Here is a 23,047-nt window from a genome sequence, read left to right as displayed (position 1 = left end):
CTTCGCTGTATAGCACCCAGCCTTGGATGTATCTCATTGTGAGAACAGAGGATCAAGGTACAGTAGAGATTCAGTAGACAGTATGAGAGTGAGAGACAGAGTTGAAGCACGACACCCAAGAGAATAGCTGAATGAGTGTAATCTGAAAGTACAAAGTACAACCCTTAAAACCTTAGGGTTGTAGGGGGGTGTTCACACCCGACACACACTAAGTGCCCAAATGTGTGTAACATAAGCACATAAGTACATACGACAATAAGACCATAAGTCTGGGGGAAAAAACCTCTCCTACTGAGAGTAAAAAGTGCCCCAATGTCCTACTGATCACCGACACTCCCATATGAGCGTAGGCGTAAGTAAGGCGTGAGTCAAATACCCAACAAACCCCCCTGGAGTGAAGAGTGATCAAGAGTACAAGGATCATCCGCCACCAAAGGATATCAAATTTAAAGCATCACGAAATGCTTCAAATTTGTCATGAGGAAGAGCTTTGGTGAAGATGTCTGCCACATTACTGGTGGTAGGACAATAGACAAGGCTGATATCACCTGCATGTAGCCTCTCTCTGACAAAGTGATAGTGAATCTCAATGTGTTTCGTGCGAGCATGAAACACTGGGTTCCGTGTCACTGCAATGGCAGTCTGACTGTCAGTGAACAATGGAGTAGGCTCAGTAACAGATACATCCAAATCAGCTAGCAAGCGTCTAAGCCGTACGCATTCAACTGTGGTAGTGAAAGCTGCCTTGTATTCAGCTTCACATGACGATGTGTTCAAATTTGTCACGAGGAAGAGCTTTGGTGAACATATCTGCCACATTACTAGTGGTAGGACAATAGACAAGGCTGATATCACCTGCATGTAGCCTCTCTGACAAAGTGATAGTGAATCTCAATGTGTTTCATGCGAGCATGAAACACTGGGTTCCGTGCCACTGCAATGGCACTCTGACTGTCAGTGAACAATGGAGTAGGCTCAGTAACAGATACATCCAAATTAGCTAGCAAGCGTCTAAGCCATACGCATTCAACTGTGGTAGTGAAAGCTGCCTTGTATTCAACTTCACATGACGATGTGGTAACAGTGGATTGTTTCTTGCTAAGCCAAGAAATGCAAGAAGTGCCAAGAAAGAAACAATTGCCACTAGTAGAGTGACGTGTATCATAATCACCAGCCCAATCAGAAACACTGTAAGCATGTAAATGCAGTGGTCCCCCCTTGGCATAAAGCAACCCAAGAGAACGAGTACCCTGCAAGTAGCGAAAAACACGCTTGACAGCTTGCCAATGTGACATACGTGGCTGATGCATATACTTGCTCAAAGCTGAAACTGCAAACTATATGTTCGGCCTAGTATTGCATAGATAGATAAGACATCCAACTGCAGGAGCATATGTATGTATATCAAACAAATCACTGTCATCATGTAATGACAGTTTCAGTCCAGGTTCCATGGGAGTACTAACTGGCTTGCAATCCTGTAAGCCAAATTTCTCAAGAAGCTGCCCAATATACCTTGACTGTGATAACCCAATACCTCGAGCATTATGTATGAACTGGATGCCCGAGTAGTAATGCAAAACTCCCAAGTCAGACATGTCAAAAGTTTGTTGCAAATTTTGTTTGAATGCTGAAATCTGATCAGCATGTGTAGACCCATTTGCTTTTCTTTTCAATTTGTAGACCCATTTCGTTCCAATGGCTTTCTTCCCAAATGGCAAGGACACCAAATCCCAAGCTTGATTCTTAGTAATAGAATCTAATTCAGCTTGCATGGTTGCCATCCAATGCACATTGTGTTGTGCATCCTCATAATATTCAGGCTCTTCATTATCAAAAGTACTTGCTGCCATAATAAACTCCATGGTATGTGCTGAATCATGCAAACGAGTTTGCCGTCTAGTACGACCAGCCATGAGCGCATCCAAAGGACTATCTTGCATAGTCTGCAAATACCATCTAGGTAGCTGTCTAGCATCTTGGCTGATTGCAAGCTCTTGCTGAATTTTTGTTTCAGCATTATGCTGAGTATTCCGATCAGCCAATGGCTGAATTTCTGCACTTTCCATAGGAGCAGTTGGCTGAACATTACGTTCATTTTGTGAACCTCCAGCTGAATCACCAAAAGTAATGGGCAGCAGCCCTTCAAAAACATCACGGGCAGCCTGATATGTGTCAAAACCAACCAAGGATAATTCTGATTTTTCATGAAAAACGACATCCCTGCTGACAAAAACCTTCTTCGTAACGGGATCATAGAGTTTGTAGCCTTTGCTCTCATTGCTATATCCCATAAAAATGCACTTAGGAGCCTTGTTGTCGAAACAAGACACCCAAAGGTACGAAAGTGACCAACTGAAGGTTTACGGCTGTTCCAAGCCTCAAATGGTGTGATGGTCTTCAAGGCTTTGGTAGGGCATCTGTTCAAAATATGGCAAGCACACATGACTGCTTCCATCCAAAAACTATGAGGCAAACTCTTTGCCTTCAGTATACATCTGGCCATCTCCATGAGTGACCGATTTTTCCTCTCTGCTACCCCATTCTGCTGTGGAGTATAAGCTGTAGTATACTGATGTACTATGCCCTCCTGCTGCAAAAAAGAATTCAGCATAGAGGACATGTATTCCCCCCCTCGGTCCGAACGGAGAGTCTTAATGTGGCATCCAGATTGGTTTTTAACAAGTGCACTGAAAGCCAAAAATGCATCATACACTTTTGACTTCTTTTTCAAACAATAGACCCAGCAAAAACGTGTGAAGTCATCAATGAATGTCACAAAATAATAACAACCACCCAATGACATGGTCTGCATAGACCCACAAACATCTGAATGCACCAACTGCAATCTGGTTGTTGCTCTGAAAGCAACATCACGAGGAAATGGGAACCGATGCATTTTCCCCAAAATGCATCCCTCGCATAAGTGCTCAGGAGGTCTCTCCAAGAGAGGTAAGCCATCCAGCATCTGAGTACGCTGTAAAAGCATCAAGTTGTTAAAGTTTACATGCCCTAAACGAGCATGCCATAACTCCGCCTGTATCATAGCAGGAGTAAGAGTGGATGTCAAGTATGCTGACTGAACTACTGAAAGAGCATCCAACTCATATAAACCAAGATACAAAGATCCTGTCAAGACCAAAGTCATGCATTCTTTTTCTCGAACCATGCAACGGTCATCATCAAAGGTGACTTGCATACCACAACGTTCCAAAGAAGAAATAGAAAGCAAATTCTTCTTTATTCCAGGCACAAACAAAGCATCCTGCAGGCGGAGAATAGAGCCATCAATGGCTATGAGCTGAATCTCCCCAATACCACGAACAGGGTATGATGCATTATTGGCACACTGTACCAATTTCCCAACGGGAGGTGCACTAACTGAAGCAAACAAATCTCTGCGAGATGTGATATGTCTAGAAGCACCACTGTCAAAGAACCAAGTGTCAGCATTCTCTGTAGAGCTAAGTGCACTCAGTGATATAGTGGCCGGGCTTCTACAATAATGACATTTTCCTTTCTTTGCTTGTGTCCCCCCTTGTGACTGATTCTACGATGTGCCCGAAGTGCCAGAACTCTGTGGAGCATTTTTCACCTTGCTGTTCTTGCCTTTCTGTCTTGCCATAAAAGCCTGCTCAGAGACTATAGCATCCACACCACTATTTTTCCGTGTTTGCTCCTCCTCTAGAAGCAAGCTAACCAGTTGAATAAAAGTGAGTGGGCGCTCAGCAATCCTCATGGTGAGGTTCAATGCAGTATGAAAAGACAAGTACGAAGGAGGTAAGGAATTCAAAGTGGTGGATATCAACTGTGCATCCGAAAAATACTCATCTACATTCATGAGCTGCTCCCTCAAGTCCTGAATCTTGTTTAAGTGATCCTGCATAGAATCACCTTCATGCATCTTCAGAGTTTCCAACTCTTTCTTCAAGAAAGAGATCCGAGTCTCATTCTTTCCTGCAAACATATGCTCCAAAGTCAACCATGCATCTCGTGAAGAAGATGCCGAACGGATATGAGGTATGATGGACCGCTGAACTGCCAGAGCAATCAGCGACAAGGCCTATGCATCACGGGTATCCCAAGCTTTTTGAGCTGCAGTTCTGGGTGGAAGTTGCTGAGGTGGAGCGGGCTGAGGTCCCCGTTGTCCAGGTGCGCCTTGGGGAGGAGTAACGGGAGCTACAACTCCCGGTCGAGTTTCCTCTCCACTGACATAATCCCATAAATTCTTGGCCACTAATACATTCTTCATCATGAATGACCAAAGGGAATAGTTGTTTCCGTCCAGTCTGTCCTCCTTGGATACATACGTAAAAACATCACCTCCTTGATTTGCCATGATGACAAATTTCCAAAAGACAAAATGAGCAATGTCAAAGCAATATTAACTGGAAATCTGCAAATTTCCAGAAATTGCAGCAAATACGTTTCTGCAATTAATGTGCAAGGGCGTACTCTGTCAAAAACTGTCTTTTAATGCATGCTTCCCAAGGTGCAAACAGTGCACTGCATCACTGTTATCTCAAAATCCCCAAAATTTTTGCCAAAATTTCTGTCAAAAACAGTCTTTCTGTGACTGTATCAGCAGTTCAAATGCAACTGTCCTCCAAATACACAAAAGCCCCAAAATTTCTGACTATCCAGTCCAGAAATTTGCATGAAATTTATCCCCCCACTTGTTTTGTGCTTGCTGCGTGTCAACCTCCGCTTCCAGAACTGTGTTCTGCGTTGAAATTAAAAAAATTTGTTGAAAATTTTACCTGATGTGGAGCAGATTGGCGTGTGCTGGTCGGCGGGCAGTTTGGCGGCGCAGGACAGGCTGCGCAATGGCAGGTCGTCTGGCAGCGCCTGGGCTGACGAGGACTGCACTGTGCGCAATGGCAGGTCGTCTGGCAGCGCCTGCAGCTGACGTGACAAGACTGATGTCACACGTGACTGACGAGACTGACAGACGACGCTGACGTGGACGATAGGCGACGGGCTGCTGGCGCTGACGTGGACGACAGGCGATGCAGACAGTCGAGTCGTCTGGCGGGCGGATTGCAGGCGGACACTCGAGCAAAGGCCACGCACAAAGGAACAGCGCCTGGGCAGGGCGCGTGCAGGTATAGGTGGCGTCTGGGCAGGGCAGTGTTGCGCGCTGACTGTTGGAGCTGCGCGCAGGGCAGAGGAGTCGTCTGGTGCTGAGCGCTGACGGGCTGACAGGCGCAGGCAGGACTAGGCAGGTCTAGAGCTGGCGACTCGGGGGCAAAACTGGCGGGGGCTGCTGGCTGCTGACTGAGGACCGCTCCGATACCAAATGTGAGAATAGAGGATCAAGGTACATCAGAGATTCAGTAGACAGTGTGAGAGTGAGAGTCAGAGTTGAAGCATGACACCCAAGAGAATAGCTGAATGAGTGTAATCTGAAAGTACAAAGTACAACCCTTAAACCTTAGGGTTGTAGGGGGGTGTTCACACCCGACACACACTAAGTGCCCAAATGTGTGTAACATAAGCACATAAGTACATACGACAATAAGACCATAAGTTTGGGGGAAAAAACCTCTCCTACCGAGAGTAAAAAGTGCCCCAGTGTCCTACTGATCACCCACACTCCCATATGAGCGTAGGCGTAAGTAAGGCGTGAGTCAAATACCCAACACTCATGGGGAGCTTTCTATTGGCAAGTAGTCAACCGGGGACGTCACCTTCTGTATGAGGCTGGGATGTAGGACACGATATTCATTGAGGCAGGGTCGTGCGTAGTGGTCGTTTTGGAGGCTCTACCCATCCGCCAGGTATTGGAGCCCACAACAGACTGCTCGGAGGTATGGGAGATCATAGGGAGTCTTATTGGATTGCATATCTGGAAGGCGCGGTGTCAGGAGGCTTTTAGTGGAGAGAGACTTTCAGTACATGCGACCTTAGCAGAGCTCTGGACCTCCATCATTCACTCCCTCCGCGGCTGGTGGGATCAAGTGCAGGGCAAGTCCAAGGCTCGTCAGGAGCTCCGAGGTCACTTCATGCGCACTTGGGGCGGCCAAGGTCTATTATTCGTGATGCAGGCAGGCAGCCCCAGTTGGCGATACAACCACAACCAACCCCCCGCCCCCCCCAAAACCCCATGGTTTCTTGCCCCCTTCCCCCCCAGACCTCCTTGAGAGGCTTGTATACATGATGTATTGGTTACTTTGCATCAGCTCCAGCTAGTCTGTTGAGCATGAGCACTCTATTGTAATCAGTTTTTTGAGTAATACTATCAGCCACATTTTACTCGCAAAAAAAAGAAGTGGTCCTATATTATGTTCATGTGTCCATGGAGGTCATTCTATTGAGCTCAAATGGTTGGTTGTGATAATTTGCATGGGAATTCATCATCTCATGTGGATGACAATGTTATTGGCCAACGTTTCTTGAGATTGTAAAATATTGCACTAGCTATTTCTGAGACAGACCAAAAGTGTAAAATGTTATACAACTTGAGAGATGCTCTAGGTATCAAATATCTAGAAGAAGAGTGGGGGAAGGGAGAAGGGAGAAAGGTGTACCTAATAAATCATTGCATTGATCCATACAGAATGCCCTAGTTAGCTATTGTGCTGATGTTTTGTTTTTAACATTTTATTTTTCAAGCAGGCTCTGAGAAGGTTTTTGTGGATCCTTTATAACAGCTGCAGCTTCAGGTTGGGCAAGAGAAGACGACTCTGCTGTTGTTAAGGTAAAACCAGGTTCTGACATATCTGAACAGTGTCGTGTGGTGTTTGGGAGTTGTTCCCTAATCAACCTGTTTAAGCATTTGTGAGTGCTAATTTCTTTTAAACAACTTTGTGCTGCAAATCATGTTCTCAAGTCTCAGTTCTCTCTCATTTCTCTTTGTACACCTCTAGATTTTCGAGAAACTAGCAGGAATTACAGTAGCATCCAAAGATATGCAAGCAACTCCATGCCTGGTTCAAGTTTCTGAGGTGCCCATACTGTCAAGGTCTAAGCTACTCAACAGTCTCATTCCAGAGTGGCCTGAAGATCCAACTCATGAAATACAGAGATCTGAGGACAATGGCTTAGCCAAAATTCTTGTGGTTTTAGATGATGACCCAACTGGCACTCAGACTGTACATGGCGTGACTGTTTTGACTGAATGGTGAGCTTATGCATTCACATGCTGTGTTACTAATGAGAATGCAGCTGCAATCTGCCTACTACAAGCTATTCACCTGCAAGCTGCCTATTAAAAGCTTTTTTTTTTCTCTGAAAGGGGTATTGAGGTCATTAAGGAAGAGTTCTTAAATCGACCAAAGTGCTTTTTTATATTGACTAACTCTCGAGCCTTGAGCAGGGAAAAGGTATTACAAGTTGGTTTTTTTCGCCTTTTGAGGCATGCATCTATGCTTCATGCTAAGTTCATTTGTTGATACCATTTTATGAAGGCATTTTCTTTGATCAAAGAGATAAGTAGCAATGTGAAAGCTGCAGCATCACTGACCAACAGTTTGTACACCATTGTTCTTCGAGGGGATTCAACACTTCGTGGACATTTTCCTGAGGTTTCTTTCTATTTCCGTGTCTCATCCTTGGCAGCTTCAAAACAGCATTCTCGGATCTCTTGACCTTATCTAATAAACCAGGACTTACTGATACACTCATTTTACTAGGAACCAGATGCTGTGACAACAGTAATTGGCCAGACAGATGCATGGATTATATGTCCCTTTTTTCCTCAGGGTGGACGCTACACAATAAATGATGTTCACTATGTAGCTGAGGAGGACAAGTAATAAAAGGCTATGCCCTTATTGCATGTCTTTAGTTTTGTTTCTCTAAAGGGAGTCAAAAAGTTTCTCTGTTATTTGAATCTCGTGCTTTCAATGTCACTTACTGATTTTGTGTCTTGTCTGCTAATCATCATCTACTTGTTTGCTTTTTGCTGTGCACTCTGTTTGTAGACTAGTTCCTGCAGGAAAGACTGAGTTTGCAAAGGATGCTGTATTTGGTTATCAATCATCAAACCTGAAAGAGGTACCTCTGTTGATATGTTTCTGCTGGCCAACAGGATGAACTACTGAGAGTCATCCCCTTTTCACTATTACTGGATGGCAGTGGGTTGAGGAGAAAACAAAGGGTCGTGTGAAATCTGCGAATGTGGCAACAGTTTCCATTGACACTTTACGGAAAGGTGGTCCAAAGGTTGTATGTGAACACCTTTGTAGTCTGCCAAAGGTAAGTGAATAAGTCACTGCATCTTTCTGATGTGTTTTTTGTGAATACTTCTGACGTGATTGTTTTTACTTGCAGGGATCTATTTGCATAGTGAATGCGGCCAGTGAAAGGGATATGGTAGTTTTTGCAGCTGGGATGATTCAGGTAGATGACTTTCTACCCTATTAGCTATCCTTTTTTAGTTGATGCATTGTATAAATGTGAATTCACACTGTATACCTGTTAATGGAGGGCAGGCTGAGATGAAAGGCAAAAAGTTTTTGTGCCGGACAGCTGCCACATTTGTGTCAGCTAGGATTGGTCTTAAGCACAAGGATCCGTTATCCCCCAAAGAACTTGGTGTATGCAGGAACCCAAATGGAGGACTTGTGGTTGTGGGCTCTTATGTTCCCAAGACTACAAAACAGGTGCTAAAATTTTAATTCTGATTATCATGAAGCTCAAAAGATGAATGGCATTTTGGGGGTCAGATTCATGTGAGCTTGTTTCAGAAAAATTAAGTGCCAAATTTGGCAGGTTGAAGCCTTGAAACTCAGTTGCAGCGATCTTGTTCACTGCCTTACAGTATGTAGTTTTACCTATTGATTGACTCAAAATTTTTAATATCAGATTCTATAATCAAGGATATAACGGTTAGAACACTATGAAAAGCAGGTTGAAGTTAGGACCCTTGTATTTGGCTCAGAGGCTTTGCGTCAAGCAGAAATCAACCAAACTGTTACAGCTGCCAATGCATTACTTGCTGCTGGGAAGGATACTGTTATTATGACAAGTCGTGACCTCATTACTGGCAAAGGTTTGAGAAGATTTCTTTATTCTTGAATGGGTCGCTGTCCACATTAAGTTTTGCATCAGAAACTTATTGTGCTAAGGCTTCTCATGACTTTCATCACCTATTGAGTATAATTTGGCAAAAGCTATCCTCTGGCCTAGTTTTATTAGCAATGTGTACTAATGCTTTGGGTTGGGTGGTGCAAAATGAGCTGTGAACGAAGGTAAAATCAATAGGATTAAGCTACTTGATGATTCTCAAATGGTGCTGAATTTATTTATTGATGACACTAACATATTGTGAAAAATGATGGGACATCAATTAGAAACGTTTGGAACTGCTTGAATACCTTATGTATGGCCTTTGGCTCTAGGATAAATCATAACAAAACATGTATCAGGAGTCTAATCAAGCTTCCACCCCCTTTCTTGGTTGATCGATCAAGGCTACAAAATCACCACCACCACAACAACAACAACAGTCAACAACCCAAACCACCGCCAACAACAACTGTTGGGGGTAAAGGCGCCTCCGCCGTGCCGCCCCGTGTATTACTACACTGACAGTACCCACCACTGCGCCCGTCACGTCACTTTATTCTTTATTCTTTTAGTGACAGTTTCAATAAAGGAAGGCCCGGTCACACATTGTGACTGTTGGAGTTCCCATTTCTTGTCTCTCTCTTTCTTGCTCTTGCTCTCCCGCCATAGCTCGCGTGCAAGCTTCGATCCTTCTCACCTTTCAACTGGTATCAGAGCTTGGCATTCTCTTGCTCGAGCTCGACTCGGTGCTTCCCGACCTTCGCATCGACTCGCTTCACGCATTGGGTCTCCATCCCGGCAGCCATAGCCGACCTCTTGAGCTCCCGACTCTCCCCGGCTTCCCGAGCTCCATCCTGGCCTTCTTGAGCTTCATTAGGGCCTTGCCCTTGAGGTATTGCTTCAGCATTTGCAGGCATTTGAGTGTATTCTCAGATTGAAACAGGGCAGGAACAAAGGGCAGCCACTCTTCTTGAGCTCCATAGCTCATATCTTCCCTCCCCTTTGCATTGGGCCTTCATGGCTTGGTATGTGCCTACCTTAGGCCCTTCTTGAGCCCCCCATTACCCCCTTTTCAGCCCATGTGGAGCAGCAGCAAGTTCAGCACCAATAGGGTAGATTGCATCATTTTTTCCAGGCTGTGAACACTCATCTACTTCAGCTCCACACTTGGCCATTGCTTCTTGCTCTCTACCTTGATCAAGAGGGCTATAGACTTCATGTTTGATGTCATTCAAGCTTTGGGCATTGGTCTTGATCTTTCGGGGCTGATTTCTTCAGATTTGGGACTGTTATAAACTGTCATAACAGGCTGAAAACAGGGCAGCACCATTGGCATTAGCATTTGTTGCTTATACTCCATTCCGGTTGTGCTATTTCATGCCCGTATGCGGTCTACATGATGCCTAGTGCCTTGGGAATGTATGCACATGATTATGCCATGATTTTGGCTTGAAATATTCGCTGATTTGGGACTATTATTTACTGTTATACAGTGCTGGAAACAGGGCAGCCACACTTGGCATTGGCATTTGATGCTTATACTCTACTCCGGTTACCTTGTTTTATGCCCGTATGCGGTCTACTTCCTACCCGGATGTATTGGGGATGTATGCATTTGGTTTGACCATGATTTTGGCTTGAATTTGGGGCTGAAATCTACTGTTTAGAACAGTAAATACATGCTGGAATAACAGTGGGCTGAAGGTACTTTACATGCTTTGGCACTTACCTACCGATACCGGATGTATGCTTTGAGTTTTGGCATGATATCTCTGACATTTGGGGACGACTTGGAGCATATGTATGAGATTATGGGATGCTTTTGAGCTTCGCATTAGCTCCGTCTTCACTGGCATTTGGACCGACTCGGCATGCTCGTGGACCGCCTATGCCTCATGTCTCTGCTTGACAGTTAGGCTTTTGCATTACATGCTTTGGTTCGTGACATATGCTATTTGGTTCGTGTATGCCATACCGACATTTGGAGCTTGGATTTGGATGTATTTGAGCATTCCCGGCTTACTTGATCACTGATCTTGGTTGCTATTTGGATGTCATTGAGTTGACCGAGAGCTTATTTGGGCTTATGTATTGCTTCATGGTTAATACGACCGGTGCTTCATGTATGTCATGCTCTCTCGGATGCGCTTGATGCATTGACAGGGTCACTTATCACTGGTGCTTTCTCTTGGGTTGTTTGAGCTTCTGAGCTCGCTTTGTACGCCTTTTGTGCCAGTGGGAGCATTTTACATGCTTTCTTGACCTTTGACAGTTGCATGCTATTGGAGCACTTACATGTATTTGGAGCAGTTTATGTCTTGAGCAGCTACATACACATTGAGACTTTGGGATCATACTCCGATCTTTATGGATATGCATTGATGTACTCTTGGTTCACAGGATGCTTATGAGCTGAGTCTCATATTTAGATCTTTCTCTTTGAGCAGATACCTATTTGTGTCAGGTTTTGGCAGTTACAGGAACACTTTGCCTAGAGTGTCTAGGGGTATGCCTTTCACTGGCAGATGTTATTTTGACATGCTTGGTGTTGAGCTCATGTTCTTTTCACTGTCATTAGCCTTGCTTATGTCCGTTTCATGCCGGCTTTGGACCTAGCATTGTTTGCTTGACATTGGATCCTATTTTGGGACAGTTTGCTCTCTAGACTGCATACCTGCAATTTATTACAGCAAGCAGTTATTGGTGGATTGAGGTGTACTTTTCATGCTGAAATATCCTGATTTGGTGTACCGCACCTAGTACTAAGTGGGCAGCAACTTTTGGCACACTTTGCTCACCCTTTGGACCCCGTTTTGGTCATTTTTGGGCAGTTTCTGCAGTAAAACAGCAAGCAGTTTTGGGCTGTTTGGGCATTTCTAGCCTGCATAATGGCGTCATCTTCGCATGATAGTGCCATCTTTAACATTACAAAGTTGGATGGTACCAACTACTCTTACTGGAAGAGTCAAATATGGCAGGTTTTGGTGCAGAAATCTCAGATTAAGCCACTTCGGTTGAGTGGGGAGCAGCCTGAAACTATGGACATTGACGACTGGCTTGAACTTGATGAGCTATGCAAGTCCACGATTGTATTGTCTCTCACTGAACAGGTACATTATAATGTATTTGAGGAAGCACAGAGTGCATGGGATCTATGGAATAAGATCAAGAATCTTTATGATAAGAAAAGTCCGGCGAGTCAGATGTACTGGTTGAAGCAGCTTATGGATCTGCGCATGAAGGATAATGCGACTATGTCTGCTCACTTGAGCCAGTTCCATGCTATACTGAACAACCTGACTTCGCAGGATATCACCTTTGGAGAGGAAGTAACTCCTCTTTTCTTGCTTGGAACTCTGAATGAGTCATGGGATGTATTCCGCACTGCCCTTTGTGCCTCTAGTGCTACTCTAAAATTGGCAGATGTTGAGAGTGCTCTTCTTCAGGAAGAGGTGAATCGCAAAAACTTGGATGCCTCTCGTGGTAGTCATGCTTTGACAGTTAGAGGCAGGAATGACAGGTATGACCGTGGTAATGGCCGAGGCCGTGACTCGCAGAAGGGTCGGTCTAAATCTCGTGGTGGCAAGTCGCGTAGTAAGTCGCGTGGACGCAATGCAAATGTCACTTGTCATCATTGTGGGAGAAAGGGCCATATTAGACCACAGTGTCATGAGTTGCGCAATGAGAAGCGCAAGGATAAGGGGAAAGATAAAGTGCAGGAGAAGTCCTCTGATCGCAGCATAGTACCTGCGAAGTCCAACGTCAAGATTGAGGAAATTAATGTCACGCAGACTGAAGAGTCCGATGGTGGTGATGAGTTTATACTTGCAGCTAGTTCTTTTGATGCTTCACACTTGACTGAGACACCTAGTATGTATGCACAGTGCTGGTTATTGGATTCAGGTGCGTCCTTCCATGTGACGCCTTACCGTGAGTGGTTTCACTCTTACCGTACTGTATCTGGATCAGTCAGACTTGGAGATGACAGGTCTCTTGATATTGTGGGCTGTGGAGATATTCAGTTGCAGTTTTCCACTGGCAGTTCATTTTTGCTCAGGGATGTACGTCATGTACCTGCGCTTACGCGTAGTCTTATGTCTGTAGGACAGTTGGATGATGCAGGATTTCATGTCTGTTTTGGGGATTCTGCCTGGAAGATTACCAAAGGCAGACTTGTGCTTGCTAGAGGCGCCAAGGCTGGCAGCCTCTATCCTCTTGTTGTATCTGGGTCTTCTGTAGACCATGTTTTGGCAGTGGGCTCTATCCCACATGTATCACTTTGGCATGCCCGTTTGGGGCATATGTCTTTGAAAGGAATGAAAATGTTATCTGGTTTGCAGTATCTTCCGCCTTTGGATTATGCATGTTTTGACTCGTGTGATCATTGTCTTTATGGTAAGCAAAATAGGTCTACGCATAAGAAATCGGGTAGGCCACGCATGAGTGAGCTCTTGGCATTGGTGCATTCCGATGTTTGTGGGCCTATGCCTTGCATGTCTATGGGTGGCGCGAAGTACTTCGTTACCTTCATTGATGATTTTTCTAGGAAAGTGTGGGCTTATCCCATAAAGCAGAAGTCCGATGTCTTGGCAGTTTTTCAGAGATGGCTTGCTCTTGTTGAGAACCAGACTGGGTATAGGCTGAAATGCCTTAGGACAGATAATGGGGGAGAATATGTCTCGCATGCTTTTGAGCAGTTTTGTGATGATAGGGGTATTAAGCGTCAGTTGACCGCCCCTTACAACCCACCCCAGAATGGTTTGGCTAAGCGCATGAACAGGACTATTCAGGAGCGTGTGCGCTCTATGCTTAGCCATGCAGGCCTACCCCCGAGTTTTTGGGCTGAGGCAGTTAGTACGTCAGTGCATGTCATAAACCGATCGCCTTCCAGTGGATTGGATTTCCAGGTTGCAGAGGAAGTTTGGGCTGGTAAGCCACCCTCTTATGCGCATCTCCGTGTCTTTGGATGTGAGGCATTCTGCCATGTGCCCAAGGACAAGAGGAGTAAATTGGATCCAAAGAGCATTAAATGCATATTCCTTGGCTATGGTGAGTCAGGAGAGATGGGCTATCGCCTATGGGATCCGCAGGCGCGGAAAATAGTACGCAGCCATGATGTCGTCTTCCATGAAGACAAGATGCACAGGCAGCCTGAGAAGGTGGTTGAGATCCGCAGAGTGATCTTTCAGGAGGAGCCTAAAGCTCCAGCACAGCCAGTAGTACAGCGTGCAGCAGTTCCTCCACAGGGCCAGGATGTTGGACAGGTAGTTAGACAGGCAGCAGAGCCTACGGTGAGACGGTCTGCTAGAGATAGACGTCCACCTGACAGATTTCAGCCCTCTATGCATTATGTTTTGGTTACAGATGCAGGAGAGCCTTTCACTTATGATGAGGCTATGCGCAGGGGTGACAGTCACTCCTGGGAGAGGGCTATGCAGTCTGAGATAGACTCCCTGCATAAGAATGAGACTTGGGATTTGGTTGCCTTGCCTAAGGGCAAGAAGGCTTTGCCATGCAAGTGGGTGTACAAGCTGAAAAGTACCCCTGGACACCCCAAGCCGGCATATAAGGCTAGATTGGTAGCAAAGGGTTTTAAGCAGGAACATGGTGTGGACTTTGATGAGGTCTTCTCTCCTGTGGTTAAGATGACCACCCTGCGCTTAGTCTTGGCTTTGGTTACACAGCTTGACTTAGATCTATATCAGATGGATGTTAAGACGGCTTTTCTACATGGGGACTTGCATGATGAGATCTATATGGATCAGCCTAAGGGCTTTGCAGAACCTGGCAGGGAGCACCTAGTGTGCAAGTTGAAGAAGAGCTTGTATGGCTTGAAGCAGGCACCTAGGGAATGGTATCATAAGTTTGATGCCTTTATGCAGTCACAGGGCTACAGCAGGAGTGCTATGGATCCGTGTCTTTACACGAAGAAAGCCCGTGATGGCAGTTTGCTTATCTTGGTACTCTATGTTGATGATATGCTGATAGTAGGGAAAGCTCATGATGAGCTAGATGCTCTTAAATCTCAGCTAAAGAAGAGCTTTGAGATGAAGGATTTGGGACAGGCCTCACATATACTTGGGATGCGCATTAAGCGTGATAGGCATCAGGGACTTTTGTATCTCTCACAGCGGGAGTACATTCATAAAGTCCTTGAGCGCTTCCGCATGCAGGACGTAAACCCTATAGGCTGTCCATTACCTTCTTATGTGAAGGTATCACAGGCCGATTGTCCGCAGACAGATGAGCAGAGGGCCGAGATGGCCAAGATCCCTTATGCATCAGCCGTGGGCAGTTTGATGTATGCCATGATAGCCACTCGTCCAGATATTGCACATGCAGTTGGTGTTGTGGCACGCTATATGGCTACACCTGGCAGCAGACATTGGGATGCCGTGAAGGGTATCATGAGGTACCTGAAGGGCACAGCAGATATGTGTATTTGCTATGGCAGCCAGGATACAGGGGTCGTGGGGTACACTGACTCCGATTATGCAGGACATGCAGATAGTAGGAAGTCCACTTCTGGCTATGTATTCACCTATGCTGGAGGGGCTATCTCTTGGATGTCCAGGGTTCAGAAGTGTACGGCTTTGTCTACCACTGAGGCCGAGTATGTTGCAGCCACTGAGGCTTGCAAGGAGGCCATATGGTTAGGCCGTCTAGTTGCTGACCTTGGGATTGATGCTACACCTACACTGCATTCGGATTCTATGAGTGCCATTCAGTTGGCTAAGAATCCGGTCTTCCATGCGAAGACAAAACACATTGAGGTGAGGTATCACTTCATACGTGGTGTCGTGGAGGACAAGTCTGTTGACCTTGTCAAGATCTCCACTGACGAGAATCCTGCAGATCTGCTCACGAAGAGCCTCACTACTGAGCGCTTTGCCTTCCTCAGGAGGTTGATGGGCGTTGGATGAGATGTCACCTTTCCTCATCCCTTGTACCTATGTACATTTGTACTGTCTTTTCTTTTTCTTTTCTCTCTCACTAGGGCAGATTCGCCTTTAAGTGGGAGGTTGTTGGGGGTAAAGGCGCCTCCGCCGTGCCGCCCCGTGTATTACTACACTGACAGTACCCGCCACTGCGCCCGTCACGTCACTTTATTCTTTATTCTTTTAGTGACAGTTTCAATAAAGGAAGGCCCGGTCACACATTGTGACTGTTGGAGTTCCCATTTCTTGTCTCTCTCTTTCTTGCTCTTGCTCTCCCGCCATAGCTCGCGTGCAAGCTTCGATCCTTCTCACCTTTCAACAACAACCATGCCCCCCCCCCCCCCCCCTCCCCCACCCCAAAAAAAAAAAGGTGCTTGTTTTTTGGTATGAATTCATACGGTATGGTACGGTGCGAACCGTATAGTACAAACCAGTTCGTACTACGTACGAGTGCAACTATGCTCATGGCATCCATATCTTGGGCTTCTTTCTGTGAATCCTCCATACCTCTAGGCCGGAGTCTTCTCTAGCTCTCAACATCTTGCAAATGCTGTAGGAAACCTGCCGTATGTGCTACTTTCCACAAGAAGAGTTGAAATTTCTTGGGTTTGAAGCCATCCCAATCTCCTCCATAATTTGGTCAAGAAGCTATAGAGATGCCTAGGCTGCACCAATGCTACATAGCAGATGGCTCCACACTGATCTTACTCATCTGCATCCTTCTCTCCAATGTAGTGGTGTAGTCAAGAAGGTTGTGCTGCAAGGCCTATTTTTTTTTTTCCTGTAAAATGTGACCGATTATATTACTAAAAAAAACTGATTACAACGGAGTACTCGTGCTCAACAGACCAAGCTGGAGCTGATGCAAGTCACATATACATCATATATACAAGCCTGTCAAGGCTGTCTGGGGGGGAATGGGGGCAAGAAGCCATGGAGGGGGGGTGTATCGCCATCTGGGGCTGCCTGCCTGCATCACGAAGAACAGGCTGCAAGGTCTATTGAGGAACGAGTCTCTCCAAACTCTTCCTCTTGGGTCCCACTATATGTCCAGTGTGTTCATCCTTCCATTGCGTGAGCAACAGGGTCTGGGTCGATGCATCACCTCATGTTGCAATGAGCCATTAACCAGATCCTTTGCTGTGGGTGCAGCCTGTGGACTCTGTATGGCCCAAGTCTTCTGTCATATACCAACCGTTCTCCTCCATAGTAAAGGCAAATACTGTCTCTCTGCTTCTTGCTAGCACATCAAGGTAGATGTTTCCTCTAGAAGAGAGAGCTATCAAGGTCTGAGAGGTGCATGTACGTATCCTCCACTCCATCACTATCTCTACAATAACTTTGACACCCTTATTGCCCTACAGCCTCCGTCACTATTGGGAGGTGCAGAATGCATCCTGATAATATGTGCAGAACTAGCCTTGATGATGATTTTTTGACTGGATTGCAATCCATGTTCCCTTCTGACTGTCACAATTGTGGCCACACATGTCCTCCTTAACCCTCGGGGGGGTCCTGAACACTATGAATGTTTTGTTCAAAAGTATAGGAGGGATTTTTTTTTTTTCACTTTCCATTTGCAACAAGATAGAAATTCTATTAACAACCATCTCAGTCTAGAGAGACCAAGGTAAAATGCAGTATAAGTCTTGTATAGGACAGCAATTTTGAGACCCTTACTATGATCTTTCTACTCAAAAGAACCCAAAAAAATGAAACAACGTAAGTTTTCTGCTTGAATCAGTCTTCCTTTTTTACGACACAGATGTTCAGTGGGGGTAGTTAGGATGACAACACCAAAGCTGATCCTTCAGCTGAGCTCACCTTAAGCGTAAAATTAATCTTTGTCACCAATGTAAGTAGTAAATGATCAGCCAGATTTTCTGGAATTATAAATCAGAATATCCCCACAACAAAGAGGACTAATAAAATACTTGAACATAGGTAAGATACATGAATTGCCTGTAATTGTCTGGTAATATTCTGAATATAGGCCTGATGGGATTTATGTTTTGCAACCTTGTTCTGTAATTTGCAATTGTATATGGATTTTTCCGGCCAAATGAAAAGGACTTGACACAAGCAGCATTTTCTTTTGGTGCCTGCTATGCCTCAGATGACACAGAAAATCTGGAAATAAACAGTAAGGTGAGCACAGCATTGGTTGAGATCACCAAGAGAGTCAAAGTTCGGCCTCGTTATCTGTTGGCAAAGGTGAGACTCAAGTATTATCAGGTTTAGCTAAATTAGGTAACGGCTATGGTTCTTCATAAATAAGCTTGCCCACGAAATTGTTTCTACTAGAATATCAGTATGTGGACTCAAAATGCTGTGTAATATCTTTCAGCAACTCAACTGTTTTATTTGTGAATGCCTCTTCCTCATGTGTGTGCATTATGCTTTTTGTCTTTAGATAGCATTATACATGCATTTACTGTCTATCAGGCATGTGTTTGCCATATCTCTATTCCAATGGATGATAATCATCATGTACAATAAATCAGGGCTATAGAGCAGATGGAGTGAAAAACAGATGGAAAAGCAGCACACAGTACTTTCCAGGTGTCCATATGGCAAGGGAAGATCTAGGGCACTCCTTAGTGTGCTATGAAACAGTGTTCCAACCCTGTCAATCCTAGAAGATGATACCCTCTATGAGCAGGTTGCAGGCACATTATCACATCCAAGCACCAGTCCAAGGTCTGTCAGCCAAACCATTGTGAATATACAATTAGTACCTAGGAACAAAGCTTAAAAGAAGTCAATCCAAAGATCTGCAACATACAGGCCATCCCATTTACTGTGCTACAGTGTCTCCAAAGGATGCATGAATATATAGTAGCATTTGGATCTACAATATTAATCCTTCATGAGGATGACAATGGATCTACAATATTAATCCTTCATGAGGATGACAATGGATCTACAATACTAATCCCTCGTGCAGAAGACAATCGATCATGACCTCACAAGCAAACTTTGCTCGGTCTGAGCTGCCATTTGGCATAGCTCCACCCAAAACAGATTGTCCTTAATATACCTGTCCTTTAGGGGACCTGTTTGAATACGGTGTGGAATGTTCGGTTCGAAGGATGAAGACAACCACCAATGGCTTTTTGCAAGATCTGTTGTTTAGGTCATTAGGAGCCTTGTGATCTGTTTTTGAAGCTTCTCAGGATAGATGTTTCTTGAATCTCTTTAATTTCCACATGGGCAAAGCTGAGTCTATTTCTTTTTCAAACTTATCAATGAAGTTTATGCAGTTTGAAATTCACTTTATATTTCCAGCATGTTTGCATGAACCATATACTCTATTCTATTTTACAGGGTGGAATAACTTCATCTGACCTTGCAACAAAAGCAATGGAGGCAGGTAGAGCTGTAGTAGTTGGGCAAGCACTGCCTGGAGTTCCTATTTGGAAGCTTGCTGAAGGAAGCAAACATCCAGGACTACCTTACATTGTTTTTCCAGGTTGCTGTATTATCTTGTAGGAAGTCCAACTTTTTTGTTGGAACCAAAATTTGGAAACCAAATCTAAATTTTTCATGCTTAGCTACTTTGCTAGTACATATTAAATGTTTGAAGCCATCTCCTCAATCAATTTGTTGTATCATTTCTTAAAGTAAGGAAAACAGGACCACTATGCAGGGAAGAGAAATGAGAGAGTGAGCAGTAGACAGTAGACAGTGTGAGAGCAAAAACAGAGAGTGTACTTGCTGAACTGGACTGCATAATAGGTGAAAGTACTACGTTTTTAGGTCTGAGGTGTGACCTAACCATACTTCTACCAACTAACTAGAGTTAAATTTATTTACTCTAGAACCTAGTATCATTACTTTAATGTTCTAAGACACTAAGTGTACACACCCTACAATGACACTTTAATAAGTGTCCACACCACACAAATTACATTAGACACTACCCAGAATTGGCAAATTCTAACATCCCCTTGTAGTGCCAATGTGATGAAGTACAAGGAAGATCAATCACCAAAGGGTAGTAAGCTAAAGGACTTTCGAAAAGCCTCGAACTTCTCTCGTGATAATGCTTTGGTGAAAATGTTTTCAACATTTTCTTGTGTAGGAACATTTATCATGCTGATCTCTCCTTCATAGCATCTTTCTCTGACATAATGATTGTGAACCTTAATCTATTTCGTGTGAGCAAGAAACACAGGATTTTGTGCTACCACAATAGCACTCTATCTTCAAAGCTTCCCTAATTACAACTTAGTTACAGCAACAACATTTATTACAAATTTGAGAAATGCAAACTAACTTGCAATCTTGAACAATGGACACCCTCTTGGCCCCAAAACTGGCACCCCTTTCGGCATTTCTTTAACTTAATTGAAGAACAAGTTGATGTACAATGGGAGTCTCCCTATCCCTTTCAGTTTTCCAACTTCCCTTGTTGTCCAAAATGACCAACAAGTCTTCAATCTGATTTGCCCCTTGATTCGGGCAATCAATTGGCCTTCAGCCACTTTGATGGACATGTAAATTGCCCCAAATTCATTGATTTGTTGGTCCCTCCCCTTGAATTTGATTGAAAACAGCTTTAGCCTTGTTGAATCCAAGTATTGGAGCTTCCAAGGTTGTTGCTAAACTCTAATTTCTGTTGCTGCAGATTAGGGTTTACAACAAAGAAATCTAAAATTTCTCAGCCTCTGGTGATCTCAATGCTGTAATCTTCGGACTGGGAGATGAGAGAGAATGCTGAGGAGAGAGAAAATTGAGACTTTTTTCTTTAAGAACTGAAGAAAATCCGTCATTTACTGTTGTTGGCCTATCTCAACAACTTATAGATACAAAGACCTAAAGAAAATCAATATCTTGTGCACCACTAAAGGTCTCAAACTTCACTGCTTTTCCATCCTCATCATAGTCTTTTGTTGCCTCTTTGGGTGTCAAGTTGTCATATATTGACTGTTGCAAAAAGGGTGCATTTGTTGAATTTACATTAAAACCAATGTCAAACTGAGCATTTGCATAACAAGCATTCAGATGCAATACCAAACATGCTACTTTGTGCCCCAGGAATTAAGCTAATGCTGCTATTCATAGGGTTTTGCATATTTTCAGCCATACCCGAATACATTGTGTCTTCCATACCACACTGATTGTTGTATACCATGGGGATTTGTGTCATACGTTCCCATATGTGGTCCTTGTCCAACCATAGCATGAAAATTTGTGCTTTCACCAAAATATCCTAGCTACCCCATCATAGCATGGATGCCTAGCTGTCCAAAATCCATTGGATTGGTGCTTCTCTGATGGCCCTGCATTTGTATTTCTTGCCCCATAGATACCAACTGTTTTGTTTCATCGGCATCTTTGGGAGCTTCAAATGAAGGATTTGGTATTATCTTTTGGTGCATCTTGTTGTCCCGAAGGTGTAGAAGACGTTTTCTTTTTCTTACCTTTGCTGTTCTTCTTCGGAGCATTCAAAAATCGGGTAAATTGAGGATTCTTTGCCAATTAAGCTAAGAGATTTGTTGTTGTTCTCATTCAATTCTTGAATTGGTAATCAAATCCTCTTCACTTTTCTAGTCATCAGTCTCCTTATGCCTTGAAGGCCCTACATCTTGCCCAACAACAACATTTTCAGCTTGTTGTCCATGGTTTGAACCTTGTCCAAGGTCAAGCATTGCATTTCCTTCATTCCCATGTGAATGCTTATACTCAGAGACATCATCATTGCTTGAGTTCATCTCACAATATAAAGATATATTGTTGTAATTTCTCAGTTGATAGAGAAAATCAGCACACTAACACAAAGCTTTGGCTTGCAATGAGGTGCCTCAGGTCCACCAAATCAAGGGATTGAGTGGTATCCCGGCAATGGAACCATGTAACCAGCCTTCCTTCTTTGGATGGGTGGTAATTCCCTGATTATAACTTAGTTATAGTAGCAATATTTATTACAAAACTGGGAAATGTAAATTAACTTACAATCTTAGACAATGGAGACCCTGTTGGCTCCAAAATTAGCGCCCTTTTCGGTATTTCTTTAACTTAATTGAAGAAGTTGATGTACAATGGGATTCTCCCAATCTCTTTCGGTATTCCAAATCCCCTTACTATCCAAAATAACTAGCAAGTCTTTAATCTAATTACCCTTAGTTCGGACAGTCAATTGGCCCTTGGCCGCTTTGATGGAGATGGAAAATGCCCCAAATTCATTGACTTGCTAGTCCCTCCACTTGAATTTGATTGAAAATAGCTTTAGCCCAGTTGAATCTAAGTCTTGGAGCTTCATATTTCTGGCATGCTTCCTAAGACTGTTGCCTAATTTCTACTGCAGATTAAGGTTTACAGCAAAGAAATCTGAAATTTCTCAGCCTCTGGTGATCTCAATGCTGTAATCTTCGGAACCAAGGCTATAGAAAGGCTGGGAGATGAGAGAGAATGGTGAGGAGAGAGAAAATTCAAACCTTCATGAAGAACTGAAAAAAATCAGTCATTTACTATTGCTACCCTATCTCAATACCATGTAGATGCTATTACCCATTGTTGATTGGTCTTCTCCTGTCCCTAGCTGCCTCAAAAGATTCTCCAATGGCTGCAAATCAGACCAGCAATATCTCCTCCCTTTCTCTTGCATGTTGAATGCACTAAAATGCCTCTCTCCAATCTCTAAAAACGTTTTTCAATCTTGCATGGTCATTTTTTACAAGTAGTAGCCTTTCCAAATGGTTTTTCCAGCATTATCCATAATAAATATTAATTTTTCAGAATTTAAATATTGAAAATTAATCTAATAATTATTTTGGTACCCAGCAAAATAATCTAACTAGCCAATAATTAAATTGGCTAGGCAACTTCCATCTCGGAGTATCTCTACGCCATCTTTGACCATAAGAGTAGCATTAGGTACCATTAAATGCTACTTCTCTAGTGTTACCAACTAACACTTATGGCCAAATGAATGACCTAGGCCAACAATTGGCACCAAATACCACCAAGTACTTGTGCGGCATAACTTATAGCAACTTTTTCCTTTGACATCCCATAATTTCCTTGGGTCCCATGCTCGTAAATTTACTTTAAGCCCAGTTACACCTCACATGTGCAACATTTAGTTAACCATG

At 43.9% G+C, this 23,047-nt stretch overlaps 1 protein-coding gene across 1 annotated transcript in view; it reads left to right on the top strand.

Annotated features, from left to right (window-relative positions):
• The window catches only part of LOC148041451 (ketose-bisphosphate aldolase class-II family protein), a 241,123-nt gene that overhangs the window by 174,068 nt on the left and 44,008 nt on the right, over positions 1-23,047 (top strand). Inside the window, exons 22-34 of the mRNA XM_087679716.1 lie at positions 6,654-6,700; positions 6,870-7,123; positions 7,238-7,325; positions 7,410-7,526; positions 7,635-7,753; positions 7,926-7,998; positions 8,080-8,199; positions 8,275-8,343; positions 8,436-8,606; positions 8,716-8,763; positions 8,854-8,995; positions 18,067-18,164; positions 19,278-19,422. Coding sequence (XP_087535842.1) covers positions 6,654-6,700; positions 6,870-7,123; positions 7,238-7,325; positions 7,410-7,526; positions 7,635-7,753; positions 7,926-7,998; positions 8,080-8,199; positions 8,275-8,343; positions 8,436-8,606; positions 8,716-8,763; positions 8,854-8,995; positions 18,067-18,164; positions 19,278-19,422 — 1,491 coding nt within the window. The remainder of the gene's footprint in view (positions 1-6,653; positions 6,701-6,869; positions 7,124-7,237; positions 7,326-7,409; positions 7,527-7,634; positions 7,754-7,925; positions 7,999-8,079; positions 8,200-8,274; positions 8,344-8,435; positions 8,607-8,715; positions 8,764-8,853; positions 8,996-18,066; positions 18,165-19,277; positions 19,423-23,047) is intronic.

The sequence above is a fragment of the Lygodium microphyllum genome, chromosome 1, assembly GCF_053477565.2.
Source record: "Lygodium microphyllum isolate KBCC chromosome 1, Lygodium_microphyllum_v1.1.10, whole genome shotgun sequence".
NCBI classification, from domain to species: Eukaryota; Viridiplantae; Streptophyta; class Polypodiopsida; order Schizaeales; family Lygodiaceae; genus Lygodium; species Lygodium microphyllum.
This window is presented reverse-complemented; position numbering and strand designations above follow the sequence as displayed.